General features: G+C 40.8%; 1 protein-coding gene across 1 annotated transcript in view; it reads left to right on the forward strand.

Annotated features, from left to right (window-relative positions):
• The first annotated feature begins 118 nt into the window (after positions 1–118).
• Positions 119–15,452, forward strand: part of PLOD2 (procollagen-lysine, 2-oxoglutarate 5-dioxygenase 2) — a 125,185-nt gene continuing 109,851 nt past the window's right edge. The window contains exon 1 of the mRNA XM_010858135.1: positions 119–447. Within this exon, the coding sequence (XP_010856437.1) occupies positions 327–447 (121 nt within the window). The 5' untranslated portion in view covers positions 119–326. The remainder of the gene's footprint in view (positions 448–15,452) is intronic.

A 15,452-nucleotide genomic window follows, 5' to 3' on the forward strand; every position in this document is an offset into this window, starting at 1 on the left:
GGTGCACGCGGCGGCGCGGCGGGTCAGCCGGCGGCCAATAGCCGGGGCGCAGCCCGCCCCGTCGCCTCCCCCTCGGGGAGGCTATAAGTCGCCCGCGGCGCCTTGGGCGCCCGCCGTCCTGTGCTACCCAGATCGCCGGGTTTCCCGCGTCGCTCTCCGCCCTGCTCGCGTTGTCCCCCGCCGGTCCCCAGCTCATACTCCGCCCGCCGGCTCCCGCCTGCTGTCTTCCACCCGGGGCGGACCAGGGGTCCCCGCTCTCGCGAGAAGTGCGCCGCTGCCGGGCGGCTGGGGTGCCGGAGCCCGCGCGGGCCCTCGAGGGGCCGAAGATGGGGTGGTGCGCTGTGAAGACGCAGCAGCTGCTGCTGCTGCTGCTGGCGGCGCTGGTTCTCCAGCCCTGGAATCCCTGCCTCGGTGCAGACTCCGAGAAGCCCTCCAGTATCCCCACAGGTGAGCGCTCCCGCGGGCCACCCTGTCCCGCGAGGCTCGGCCGGATTTGCGGTTCATTCATCCGCTGGCCCTTCGCATGGGGCCAGCCAGATGAGTAGGTGGAGGGGGACCGGTCCCTCCCAGGTCCGCGGAGGTTGATTTGGAACGAGTCTGTCCTACCACCAGGACCACCGAGGTGGGTGGGGCGGACTGTCCTTTCTTCCCAGCACCGCCCAGGTCTTCCCCAGAACTGACCTCGGGCGGTGCTGGTGTCGGGAGGAATGTACGAGCATCCGCCCTCATGGGCTCTTGGAATCCTCCGGAACCCGAGAGCGCACGAAGTTTTCTTCAACACAAGTTGGGGGTTTCCTTTTGGGTTTGGAGGTCCCTGGGCGCCAACACCTTTCCTGCAACTTTCCTTTCTCCTTTTTTGCTGGAGTTGGCAGGACTTATCCTTACTGGACGAGGCGGTACTCCCTCTGTGACCTAAACACGGGGCTCAGTGTACTTTCTGATTGATGGTGACACATTCCTTCCAGCGCCCCAGGAAGCTGCCGGTAACACCTACCTCCTGCCAAAAACAACGCTCAAAAACCTTGGTTGTTTTCAGTAAGATGGCTTGGCTACCCAATACCTCCCTCCGGGCGGCAGCTTTCTTCCTTGGGGATTTGGAGGGGACGCTTCTCTTGCCTTTAGGCACACTCTCCCTAAGCCTGATGCCGTTCCTTGTTTTCAGAAGCTGGAACTGCAGTCTATAGTCCAGTCAAGGTCATCTAAAACACAACTTTTTACATTTAGCAAGATTAAAGAAAATCTCACCACACGTTCGTGGAAACATACTTTGCATCCATTTACTGCACATCGATATCCTTGGGCTTTTCCACTTTTGTACTCTAACTCAATGCTCTCTGAAATTAGATCTTGCATTTAAATGTCCTTCTGCTGTACTGCTTTTTTTTTTTTTTTTAATTAAGATCATTTTGTCTTTTTAGGGTAGGTGAGTAAATAGGACTCTTTCTGTTTGAATTTTACTTAAGCACAAGGACAGAAATTTCTGTTTTAGGTCTATATTCCAAAGTTGACATTTGGTGTAAAACCCAATCAGTCCATGTAAGCAATACGTTTGTCTTCATCTGTGTTTCAGAAAACTGCAGTGGAGTAAGTTGCCCATCTTTCTACATTCCTGCCAAACAACAAACAGTACGTGCTTTGTTAGCTTGAGAAACTTCAGCATTCGGATAGATTTTTGTCGGTTACAGGATACTTTTCTTTTTCTCAGGTATATGCGATGGCTTCAAAATGAGTTTCTCAACCCTTTGTGGTTCCTTTATGTTTTAACTAAATTTTTTTCATTACTTTAAAATTATCTTTTAGTGTAACATCTAGACAAGAAAATGCCTTCAGCAAACTTGGAAAAGGAGATAAAAAATAATTCCCAGGAAAATGACTTTCTTTGTTGAAACACCCAACGAAACTTACTGGAAAATAAAATAACCTCTAAGGGTTTTGCTACTTTTAGAGGGACCTCTTCAGCCTTTGCATATTTTATTTCACTTCATTTTCAGCACTCCTTACTTTTTATAGAAGGCATCTCTTTGTGGTTGCGTTTAGGTTTACATTCAAAATCATCTTCCTTTCCTAATTTGACTTTTAAGTTTCATGGAGGTGGACTGTAAAGTTTTAATGGATTGTAACATCAGAGAAGGTAATTTCAGATATGAATGCTTTTTTTTCAGAAAGTGACCACATAAAACCCACTGCTGAAATTTAAGACTGGTTTTGGAGAGTGGGCATGGGAAATTGAGAATCATATAAATTCAGAAATGTATTGACTTGGCTTCCCCGGTGGCTCAGAGGGTAAAGTGTCTGCTCACATTGCGGGAGACCTGGGTTCAATCCCTGGGTCGGGAAGATCCCCTAGAGAAGGAAACGGCAACCCCCTCCAGTATTCTTGCCTGGAAAATCCCATGGACGGAGAAGCCTGGTAGGCTACAGTCCATGAGAGTAGCAAAGAGTCGGACACGACTGAGCGACTTCAATTTGACTTTGACTTTGACTTAGACTTAAGGTGGAGCCAGCAGTTGCCAGTTTGATTATGAACTGTTGTATAAGTAGATGTGATAAGTTAATATATATAGATGGTATAGTGCTTGATAGCATAGGGAGAATCATGGATTGTGTTCCATTTTCTCTCTAAAATATTACAGTTGAAAATTGCTTAATTGAAAACTTTATGTCAGTATCAAGCAAACTTCAGAACTCTGTGTTGTCTAGCTTACTCAATAGGAGGTGTTTAAGGAATACTTATCATCTCTAACCCCCTATTTTTGCCAATATATCCCAGCTAGCCATGAAGAAATAGATTAGACCAGGCCTTATTTACATTTTGAACCAGATAACTATTTATTGTGGGAGACTACTCAGTGCATTTTCGGAGAAGGCGATGGCACCCCATTCCAGTACTCTTGCCTGGAAAATCCCATGGACGGAGGAGCCTGGTAGGCTGCAGTCCATGAGGTCGCTAGGAGTCGGACATGACTGAAGCAACTTAGCAGCAGCAGCAGCAGCACTCAGTGCATTTTACAATGTTTAGCAGCATCCTTCGTCTCCACCTATTGGATACCAGAGCACCCTTCTTCAGGTGTGAATATGATATATGTCTCAAAATGAAAAATAATCATATGTCTTCCAAGGGACACAATTGCCCAGGATTGGGAACCACTGGATTAGACAAATCCATTTGTATTCGAGACCATGTGGTATTATAGTATTACTGGGATGATGTTAGCCACTCTAAACTTCCCTGGTGGCTCAGACAGTAAAGAATCTGCCTGCATTTCAGGAGGTCCGGGTTCAATCCCTGGGTCAGGAAGATCACCTGGTGAAGGGCGTGGCAACCCATAATAACTCCATTATTCTTGCCTGGAGAATCCCAGGGACAGAGGAGCCATGACTGAACAACTAATGCTTTCTTTTGGAAACAAATACTTGTAGTGATTTTCAATTTTTCCACTGTAGTAGAGAATGTACTGTTTGAATCACATTAATCAGTTTTTGGACTATAGTTTTTCCTAGCTTTGATGCTGTGTGTTAACCAAAGTTGAAAATACTGCTTTTTGTTCTCTTGACTGAGAGTTCTGCTGTGTACTGCATTCATTCCTGTTTGATTGCCACTTTGTTCTCAACATGGAGAGACTCTGAACAAGGATTTGTTTAAAAATAATCATTTTCTCCTAGAATCACTTATAGGAATTTTGCCTTAAAATTTTATTTCCATGGGAGCTTTCGAGGCAAAACCCTCCTAATGAGTGTCAGCAAATCAAATTCATTCCCTAATTTATGTTTCCTGCACTTTTTGTGCCTTCTCAGTGAGATGAGAAAGCAGTGGATGTATTCCTGCCAAGGATTTGTAATCAGGCCTCCAGAGCTGGATCAACATTTTGTGTGTTTTCTAAGGTACCTTGACCATCCATGGTCTAAATTGGGCAGAAACCAAGTTTTAGGGAAAAATGGAGGAAGTGGTTTCAGATGTTTCTGTCAAGACCAGTATTTTTCAAGCATGTTCATTTATAAACTCTTTAATTTACCCTGGCACATTCATGAAGGAAAGGGAAGGTTGTCCCTATCTGCTGATGTAAACTGGCAATTTACGGGGTGGAGAGGAAAAGACCAAGGTCCTGGAGAAACCTCCAGAAGAAGAGAGGGATGCTTGTCCTCTGTGTACTTTCTGTGTCCTGAGTTCCAGCCACATAGAATGACCAGCCTCTGCCTTACGTTCATATAAAAATAGACATATGAAACAATTCGGGAGAATGAGAGGACCAGAGATGAAAATGAAATTAAGATATCCTTTTCTACCCATCACATTGACTAAAGCATTTAAAAAATAAACTGTGATCATATCAACTGTTGTGAGGATGAAGTTTCAAACTGTTAATGGAAGCACAACATCTTTGGAGAAAAGAGAAAATTTAGTAACATCTGGTGGAATTGAGAATCCACAGATCCTATAACTCTACATGTACGTGTACCTGTCTCTCAAATTTGTGTCTGTTCTCCTTGAAATTCTGTTCTTTATTTAAATCTAGCTCCTAAGAAATTCTTCCTCCTACTATTTTTTTTTTTTTGGTTCTCTTTCTAACTTAATGCTGTTGATTTATACAAATCATATCTGCTTTGTAAGATAGATGTTTATGTTTATAGATTTGAGTAAATGTAAATGATGCATTCTTTGGCCTAAGGGTTGAGTCTTATTTTTTTTATGATCCTCATACTACCTTTCCTGTTCTTTTAACACAGAAGATTCTCAGTTAATGTTTGTTATGTTTCAGGCCACCTTGGAGAATTATGAAAAGTGGCATGCAGTCAATGGGATTGTTAGTTGTTTCTTTCCCTGGGGTTTTAACTAAATTCACTTTCTCTTCCCGGGACCCACACACCATCATGATCAAGGAACTTACCCATGAAACATCAAGCTAGGCCTTGTTTCTGAACAAGTTTTTGGCAACTCTCCTCCACATGTGGCGTTTTCTGCTCTACCTACCTTTCTCAATGTAAAATCACACCTTCCAAAATACTTTCAGGTGGTTGGATATCATGATCCTCTTATAGACAGTGAAATGAACATTTGGATGGTGTGTCGTTTATAGAAGATCAGATGGCTGAAAGCAAAAGAAGAGGGCTTCTACCCTTTCTTCAGGCCACACTCCATGTCTTTCCTGACCATTGTTCTGTTGGACTTTTGGGACCTCTGGGAAAAACATAGAAACTGGGCATCAGAGGTCTGAAAGAAGCAAAAGGGCCACTCTGCTAAAGAGCACTAATTTGTAGATTTGTGTAAATGGAGGGGAAAGGGACAGACAGAGCCGAAAGCAAAGGTTTCCTTTGCTGATACTTGTAGCAAACTACAGCCCATGGGCCAAATCCAGTGAACTATGAACAGCTACTTGCTTTTGTCTGGCTAGTGAGCTAATGGTGGCTTTCATATTTTTAAAAAGCTGAAAAATATCAAAAGAAAAATAACATATCATGACATGTAAAAGTTATATGAAATCCAATATTCAGGGTCCATAAAGATTTACTGGCTCATAGCCACATTCATTTATTAATGTATCATCAGTGCCTGCCCTGGTGCCATAAGGCAGAGTGGAGTGGTGATTGTCACAGAGGCTGTATGGCCTGCAAATTTGAAATTATTTCCTCAGGCCCTGTACAGAAACCCTTTGCCCACTCCTAGGAAACGATGTTCCCACTTAAGCCATGTCTTCTGCAGATCTGCTGTTCTCCTTGGAAAGAGTCGGATTGTGGACAGTAGCAGCTGGCTCTGGCATTTGAGAGGGCTGTTTTTCATTTTAGACTTCACCAGTGATTTCTGTGGCATTCTGAACTCAAACAGAGAGCTTCTCTGTTACATCTTTTTAAACCTGGTGCTCGATGCTAACTAGACATGTACTTTGGTGTAAATAGTGTGCTTACGATACAAAATGAATAAAACACTGATGTCCGGTTGGAAAGGAGATGCATATTTCTTATTTAGAGCTTGTGTGTGTTCTAGAAATTTGGTCTAGAAACTTGGTTATGAATTTGTGGCCTCATTCCTGGAAGGAAATATTTAGCATATTTATCAATAAGTATTGTTCTTCAACCATTGCTATAAAATTTAGGCTAAACTGAGAAATTGCTGCTTTTAAAATGACGGATATTTCCTTTTACATTTTACTTCTTTGCATTTGCTGCAGTGTTTGCCTCACTAAACTAAACTTAAATAACAGAAATAATTTTCACAATTGAGATTTTAATTCGCCAAGAAATAGTTATGCAGAGGAGTAGAATTATAGTGTATTATGATTTGTTGTCTTTATGCTACTTACTGTCTTTTTAAAAACTGAAACATAGTTGATTTGCTACTTACTATCTTACAGTCTATTATGTTGCAACCTGTGTTTGGTTATGGTGCTGCTGAGTTTATTACTACTCTCTTAACTGTGTCACAAGAGTGCTCCTTTAAAAAATACTGATTATAATAAAATAAAATTACACAAAGCTTAAATAAGTTTTAATGTTTCCCATTCAGGATAACTTTATTTAAAACAAAATTCCAAGACTGGAGGTATGTTATTTTATACTTGGGGGAAAAATTTCCATTTCATGTTTGCTTCTGTGTGTTAAAAGAGGCAAATCAACATCTGTTAATGATTTTGATTTAGTTTTTAAATATAAATCTTTTAAAAAAACTAATTCAGGTGAGTGCATTTACATATTTAGTTACTAGATGGATTGATAAGTATTTTTCAGGCCTTGGTCATGTTAGTAGTATATTGTAGCAGTTTTGGGAAAATAACAATCATTTTTTATTCTGATTGAAATATGAATATATCTCCTGCCTTAAATTTATTTCTTAAAAAAAGATGTGATTATTTGCCAAGATGCTTAATTTGTTAGTGTGGACATATACTTTGTTTACTGTTTATATTCTGCTACAAAACAATTTGGTCTAAAATTTAGTTTGTATAAGGTTGAAATTACATTTTATTTAGTTAGGGAGAAAATTCTGAATGAATGATGAATAGACAATCCTTACTTTATAATCAAAATCTTCACTAGAAATAGAAGAAAACACATTGTAATTTCATGCTTATTATTGTTAATACATTCTATAAAACTTTTAATGCAAGAAAGAATTTTCAAGGACATACAGCTAAAATGAGGGGGCTAAATGGTCAGGAAAAGTGCTTCTTCTAGCAAACATGATTGAATTTATAAAATGGGATAGAGTTATAATTAAAACTCATTTGTTATATTGATTTTAATATTACTTTTATTATTTTGAATGCATAAGACATCCTGAATGCATTAAACGATCATCTGCTCATTTACTTTAGGGTTACATACTCAAATTTTTAAAAGGAATTCCATTTATTTTTCTAGTTACTGCTAATCTATTTCAACATTTCTTCCACAGAGAGAGAGAGTGACAGGATTTTCCTCTGGTTAAAGTGCTGTGGTTCTACTTTTCTAATGATGTGAACATTATACGGTAAAGATTCTTATGGCAGGAAGGAACTTGCAAGCATACACAATTTTCATTGCTCATCACCAGCCCCAGTCAGACCAGATATTCAGGGGCACTAAGGAGACATTGAATATGTATCATACCATGCAGCGTCACTCTGCAGGCACAGCAGCAAGTGGAAGAAATACGTGGAATCCTGGCAGCCTTGAATTCTTGATTCTGGGACATTGTTCAGAAAAAGCCCCAGAAACTGCATCTTAGTTCCAGTGACCACAGAGCCCCAACATGGAGCCAGTGTCCCATCAGTGAGGCTTTGTCATAGACTAGTCTGTTTTACTGGTTTGAGGCTACAACTTTTATAGAGCCTAGGTTGCTAATTACTTATAGGTGCTACATATGTGGCTAGCATATTATTAACCAGAGACTTATTAATGCATCTTTTGTTACCCAAATGTTATTGACTGGAAACATTTCAATATTCGCTTACATAACAAATTGCTGGCCCCAGGCATTGATTCCTGCTTCAATCCCCTGGTCAATAATGTGCCAGGAAAGAAGCTATTTACTTTTAGATTTTTAAAATGTATTCTCAAACTGATTCTTTAAACATTTAATCCTTTCTTCCTGGGTCTAGGAGTATATTAAACACCAGTGGCTGTTTTAGCATGCCAAAGAAAAAAGCAAATATATTAATAGAATTAATTTCTTTCCTTTTTTTTTTTTTAAGTTATCTGGCTAACAGTTTGCAGGCAGAAAGATTCAAATGACCTCCCTAGTTCAGTTCCCTGGGGAAGTCCTACAGTGCTTCTCTGCAGATCGCAAACCAGCCCTCTGATGGGATTTTCCAGTCCTGCCTAAGCCAGCTCTGAGGTGCCTTGTCTTCCAAGGCTCCCTGCTTCCCTGCTCTCCTGCGCTAACCTTGCTGGGTCTTTTGGGGCCTCCAGCTGGCACCACAACTGTGACCAGAGTGCCTTGCTCATCCAGAGCCTCTGAAATTCCTGTCAGCCACGTCTAGAGAGGGACAATTCTCCTTTTCTTCTTAGTTTAAACAGGGTTGGAATTTTTTACACAGTGACTTTACTAGGTAACCAAGAGCAAAACAAAACAAAACCCCAAACTGGAAAACCATCAAAAGCAAAGCAATGAACACACAAAGTAGAGACTCACAGTTCTTGCCCTATTCTGACTTTAGTTAAAGACCTGCATACCTGGCACATCCTTAGGGATTTATAGATTATGTGTCTTTGCTCAGCTTTTCTTTCTCCACTCTTCCATCCCAATTCTCAGTTCTTCTCACCATTTTATTTTATCCAGACAGATCTTTCTTTTCCAGGGTTGGAATCCACAAAGTCCATACTTAGATAAATGTTATTGTTCAGTTGCTAAGTTGTATCCAACTCTTTGCAACCCCATGGACTGCAGTGCCCCAGGCTTCCCTGTCCTTCATTATCTCCTGGAGTTTGCTCAGACTCATGTTCATTGAGTCGGTGATGCCATCCAACCATCTCATCCTCTGTCGCCCTCTTCTCCTGCCTTCAATTTTCCCCAGCATCAGGGTCTTTTCCAATGAGTCGGTTCTTTGCATCAGATAGCCAAAATATTAGTTAGTTGTGAGATAATAAAAAATATACATTTAGTTTGGTCTCTACTCCCCTGTTCCTGCTAATATTTGGTCTTTGAGCCTGGTTTCTGACACAAAGCTCTTAAAAACCCTTGTAATTTCCTGAGTGATAAGAGTGTCTGACACAGAGTTCCTCTATCTCTTGGAATTTCCTGGGTGATAGGAGCATCTTTTGTTCTAATGAGATAACTCCTGGTGGGCTCATGAATGGGGCTGGTCACTAGAAAGACCAAAGCATGATTAGAAACTTGGAACTTTCAGCCCTACCCCTCCATATTTTGGTGAGAGAGAGGGTTTTGAAAACCAGTTAATAATTGACCTTGCATATATGCAGATGACACCACCGTTATGGCAGAAAGTGAAAAGGAACTAAAAAGCCTCTTGATGAAAGTGAAAGAGGAGAGTGAAAAAGTTGGCTTAAAGCTCAACATTCAGAAAATGAAGATCATGGCATCTGGTCCCATCACTTCATGGCAAATAGATGGGGAAACAGTGGAAACAGTGTCAGACTTTACTTTTTTGGGGCTCCAAAATCACTGCAGATGATGATTGCAGCCATGAAATTAAAAGACGCTTACTCATTGGAAGGAAAATTATGACCAACCTAGATGGCATGTTAAAAAGCAGAAACATTACTTTGCCAACAAAGATCCGTCTAGTCAAGGCTATGGTTTTTCCAGTAGTCATGTATGGATGTGAGAGAGTTGGACTGTGAAGAAAGCTGAGCGCTGAAGAATTGATGCTTTTGAACTGTGGTGTTGGAGAACTCTTGAGAGTCCCTTGGACTACAAGGAGATCCAACCAGTCCATTCTAAAGGAGATCAGCTCTGGGTGTTCTTTGGAAGGAATGATGCTAAAGCTGAAACTCCAGTACTTTGGCCACCTCATTCAAAGAGTTGACTCATTGGAAAAGACTCTGATGTTGGGAGGGATTGGGGGCAGGAGGAAAAGGGGACGACAGAGGATGAGATGGCTGGATGGCATCACTGACTCCATGGACGTGAGTTTCAGTGAATTCCAGGAGTTGGTGATGGACAGGGAGGCCCAGCATGCTGCAATTCATGGGGTTGCAAGAGTTGGACGTGACTCTGACTGAACTGATGGGATGGAGCCTCTATAGAGATACCCAAAGTATAGCATTTGGAGAGCTTCTGAATCTTCAAATGTATCTACAAGCCAGGAAGGTGATGTATACCTGATTACATAGGGACAGAAGCTCCCGCCCCTGGGACCCTATAGACCTCTCCCTGTGTATCTCTTCATCTTGCTATTCCTTTGTATCCTTTAACACATATCTTTTGTAATAAATTGGCAGTAGTAAGTCAACTATTTTCCTTGGTCCTGTGAGCCATGCTAGCAAATTACTGAGCCCAAGGAGAGGAGTCTTGGGAACCTCTGATTTGTAGCAAAGTCAGGCAGAAGTTGTGGGTAACCTGGGATCCTTCTGCTTGTGATGGGTATCGGAAATGGGAACACTTATGGCATTGAGTCCTTAACCTGTTGGGTTGAGCAAATTCTGGTTAAGTCGAATTGAATTCCAGGACACCCGGATGACCTGGGAGAAAGGGTCTGTGTGGGTGACAATTAATATTTGAAAATTTAATTCAATGAGTATTAATTGAATGTCTAGTCAGTGTTCTGAGTTGCCTTATGTGGAGGAAAAGTAGAAAACCATGAAAAACAAAAAGTGCATCAGGCTCAGTCTAGTTCTGCATTGAAATTCTAAGCTGCTTACATGGAAAATAATGCGTATTAAAACTGAACAAATCAAAGGGGCACTTATGATGAAGTCTGGCCTATTGGGAAGACCATAGACATCTGGGCATCAGGAAACCTACATCTAAGTTCCAACCCTTTAACTCACTAACAGCCAGTTACCGTTCCTCTCCAGACTTCTTTGTAATGTATGCTCTCTCTAGCTCTTTTATTTGATGTTTCTGAAATTCTAAATGTCAGGATGTGTAGTGGAGACAAAGTGCCTCAGGAATCAGAAAGAGGCCTCAAGGAAACTCAATATTTTTGTTAGGCCAAGGAAAGCATAGATCCAAAATTGGATTTTAATTATTTTTTTAAGATTTTAATTCTTCTGTCAGAAGCTGGATTTAGGCTTTGATATTGTTTTTTTTTCTAATTAACTTTTGAGTTAGAGGTAAGTAAGTAAGGCCAAGAATAACTAAATTTACATTTAAAAATATTCCAAGTGTTTCACTGTGAGAGGAGAAAACAATCTGGTGTTTATATGAAGCTGTTTTCCATCTTCTGAGGAGAATCATATATTCCACAGTATATTTAAATACTGAAAACTGTTTTTGAGGGCTTCACAGGTGGCTCAGTGATAAAGAATCCGCCTGCCAGTGCAGGAGATGCAGGAGATATGAGTTTCATCCCTGGGTTGGGAAGATCCCCTGCAGGAGGAAATGGCAACCCACCCCACTATACTTGCCTGGGAAATTCCATGGTCCATGGAGTGGCAAAGAATTGGACATGAGTGAGCACACAAAACTGTTTTAAAAAATAACCATATTTCTCTGTTTCAGTCCTAAATCCTGTTGATTTACAAAAATGATGCTGGTAACTCCTTTGAAGTTGAATTTTTTTTTTCAATGAAATGTGCTGTTTAAGAATTGGAAGTGCTTCTCCAAATTGTTCTGAAACACTTAATCAAATCACCTAGATCTACTTTTTTGAGGCATTAAATATCTTTAAAATATGATTGCATTTAGTAAACTAGAAGCAAGGTAAATAAAAAGAAAATCAGCTCATGGGAGAAAAGCTTTTGTATGCACTGTGTGTGTGAATGCATTGTGTTTTCTACTCACAGAAATCACTTTATTGTAATGTATATAATTTTATTTATTGGCTGTGCTGGGTCTTTGTTGCTGTGTGGGGTTTTCTCTAGTTGCAGTGAGTGAGTCTCAAGGTGGTGGCTTCTCTTGTTGCAGAGCATGGGTTCTGGGCCATGAGTTTTAGCAGTTGTGGCGTATGGGCTCAGTAGTTGTGGCTCCCAGGCTCCAGAGCATAGGCTCAGTAGTTGTGGCACACGGGCTTAGTTGCTCTGTGGCATGTGGGATCTTCCTGGATCAGGGATTGAACCCTTGCCCCCTGCATTGGTTCATGGATTCTTCACCACTGAGCCACCAGGGAAATCCTGAGGTAATTATTAAGCCTTGAGAATGGAGTAGAAATTTGGAATGCCATTTGATCTGGACTTTTCTTTGATGTATTGTTCAATCAATGTCACAGTGATGTGTTTGCACCCCTGGAATGGAATATGTCTAGTAAGTGATGCAGTCTTAGACCCAGAACTTGGAGGAGGTGGTGGTGCCCTTTGCTTTTTCTCTTTTTCTGGCTTTTTTCCCTACAGCTGTAGATGGATTTCATGTAAATTGAAGGAAGCAGTTCAAAGAAAAACAATTGGATGGGAAAGAGGGTGGCTTAGTTTTGAAAACATACAGTTGTTACCTTTTCAAATGTAAGATTGTAAAAAAAAATCACAGAAACATTTAATCTGGATGTTGTTTTTGGAGACTAACTAATTTATCAAATAAACAGGTATGTTTACCTGTTTAGCAGATGTTTCTCCTGTAGAGTAGGTAAGACTGAAGAAGAGTCTGTTTCATTAAAATAATTAACCTTCATATTATTATTAAATAGTTGATGTATTCATGTCTCTCAAATATAAGCGTGAGATTTTTCCACAGGGTATATAATCCTGAAAAGCCCAGTCTTTCTTCTCCATAGCAAGTCCCTGAATGCCTCTGTCACACCAGTGGCGACAGCACTATGGCGGGTTACAGTTTATGGCTGAGTGGGCAGGTGAGGTTTTTTAGGTTGAGATAAAAGATAAACTAAGAAGCTTATTTTTGCCATGCCCTCCTCCAGGGGATGCTCCCGACCCAGAGATCGACCCCTCATCTCTTACATCTCCTACATTGGCAGGCAGGTTCTTTACCACTGGGAAGTCCCCAAAAGATAAACTAAGAAGCTTATTTTAAGCCATATATGTAAACCTAAGAAATGTTCACAATGGACAGTTATATCTCCTTTTCTAAAATTGAATTTAAGTTCTTCATTGATATAAGGTATGACTTTTTCTTAAGTGTAAGAATGGTGCATGTTTGGATGAGTTTAGAGGATATCTTAATTGTAGAAAATCCTTGTGAAAAATGAGTCTTACTGTGTGAAAAGGAGTCTTATTGTGTGATAGGAGGTGGAGGTGAAGTGGAGAAGAGAATGGGAAATTGCTTGCGGGTCAGTTAGAAAATTATCCGATATGTGATTCTAATGGGTTCAGGAACTTAATTCAGAAATACCTGAAAGTGCCGCTGCTTCAAATGCTGTCAGAGGGGAAATTTGCTTATGTAAAACTGGACATGCCCTAAATGGAAATATAGGTTTGGATAGTTTCCTATGAGGGATTTGTTTACCTGGATTATGCTAAGTGATGGCATAACATGTCATATTAACCTTATCCCAGCCATTGTTGCTCTATGTGACTCCGAGGCTGCAGTCCTGTGTGCATGGACCCTGGTGGGTTGTGCACACTGACAGTGTGCAGTACTGGATTTTCTTTACATTGGATCACAAGGAATTAGCTGGTTGCTGTGGTGATTGGCAGAGGTTCAGAAACCTAGACACTGTGACTCTGTGTTGCCATCCTTGGGTGTGTTCCATGGTGGAAGAAATTGCTTCACGTTTCTTGGAGTTTCTGATAAATTGAGCTGAAAGTCCGTTGTGCCTTGAATTATCTGGAAAGCTGTATTGGTCCCACTTTCAATCTGAATATATTATTAAGAATTTGAGAAAGATACTAGTTTGCTCTTCACACATTGTGGGTCAGTTGCAAAGGCATTATAGAAGGGAGGTTTGCTTTCTGAATACAGCCAGAGAGGGTTCACCATTCAGGAAGGGGCTAGACATCTCCAAATGGGAGTTAAAGGTATGTGTGAGCTTGCCTGACTTAACGGGACAAATGATTTATTTTAAGGCCAGATATTCATAACTGATTGTATGCTAATTATGAAAGATGCCCTCGGGAAGACAGTTTAGGTTAATGCTAAGGAGGTTGGTTTTGGTATCAATCCATATTTAAAGTCCGTGTCTGCCACTTATTTGCTGATTGTCCTGGGAAGAAGTTACTTAACCTCTCTAAATCATAGTTTAAAATGGTAATTGCCTTCTGCATTTGACTTGAGGATTAAATATGCTAATACCAGTGAAAGGCTTAGCACAGAGTCTGCAAACAGAAATTGCTCAACAAGTGCTACTAGCTAAATGTATTATTTTAAAGAGTGCAATTCCCATTAACATTATTTAAAGTGGAGCATATGATGCATGAAATGAATTCTTGTGTTCTGATTGATAGTGGAGAGGAAAGTGTAGGCTGTCAGTGAATACTAGAAAATAAGTTTAACAAGTTAAGCTATAAAGACAACTTTTTCCAGGGGAACCCGAGGGAAATAAATAAGTTTAGCAGTATAGTTTCTTGGGTGATGTTTTTTGATTATTTACTCGAATTCAGAATTTTGAAGTCACTTTTCTTCATTTCTCTTTTTTACCCTTGATATTCAGATATGTTGAATTTTAACTACTATTTTTTCCTCTCTCTGTTTTTTTTGTTGTTGTTGTTTGTTTGTTTCATCTGTAGAGGAAAGCATATATGTATGTATTTAAATATCTCAAACAGATAAGGCTTTTCTTTTTTTAAACATAGTTTTAAGGCTATTATCGGAGAAGGCAATGGCACCCCACTCCAGTACTCTTGCTTGGAAAATCCCATGGACGGAGGAGCCTGGTGGACTGCAGCCCATGGGGTCGCTAAGAGTCGGACACGACTGAGCGACTTCACTTTCACTTTTCACTTTCATGCTTTGGAGAAGGAAATGGCAGCCCACTCCAGTGTTCTTGCCTGGAGAATCCCAGGGACGGGGGAGCCTGGTGGGCTGCCGTCTGTGGGGTTGCACAGAGTCGGAAACTACTGAAGTGACTTAGCATAATGCTATTATCATGCTCAACAGTCATTCCATCATATTGTCTAATACTTATTCAAGTTCACTTTTGCTCCCTGTTCTCCAAACTGGCTTTTAACAGTTGATTTATTTGGTCAGGATCAATCAATTTCTCCTAAACACCCCTTCAAGCTATCGTCATCTTAGTCTGAAGTCCAGACTATAGATCTAGACTCTGGCAGCTTGAAGGCCAAATTCAGCCTGCCTACGGTTTTTCAGAAAACTTGAACTAAGGCCTGTGTTTTTAAAATTAGGAAAATTTACTTAAAAGTCTGAAACTTATTTCTCTTGGGATGGGTGGGACGGGGAGGAAACTTGCAGATCTTGGATTTGCCCTCCCACAGGGCAGATGATGATAGCTGGCTGTGCTGAGGGGCTCCCTCTG

The sequence above is a fragment of the Bison bison genome, unplaced genomic scaffold, assembly GCF_000754665.1.
Source record: "Bison bison bison isolate TAMUID 2011002044 unplaced genomic scaffold, Bison_UMD1.0 scf7180017864384, whole genome shotgun sequence".
Taxonomy (NCBI): Eukaryota; Metazoa; Chordata; class Mammalia; order Artiodactyla; family Bovidae; genus Bison; species Bison bison.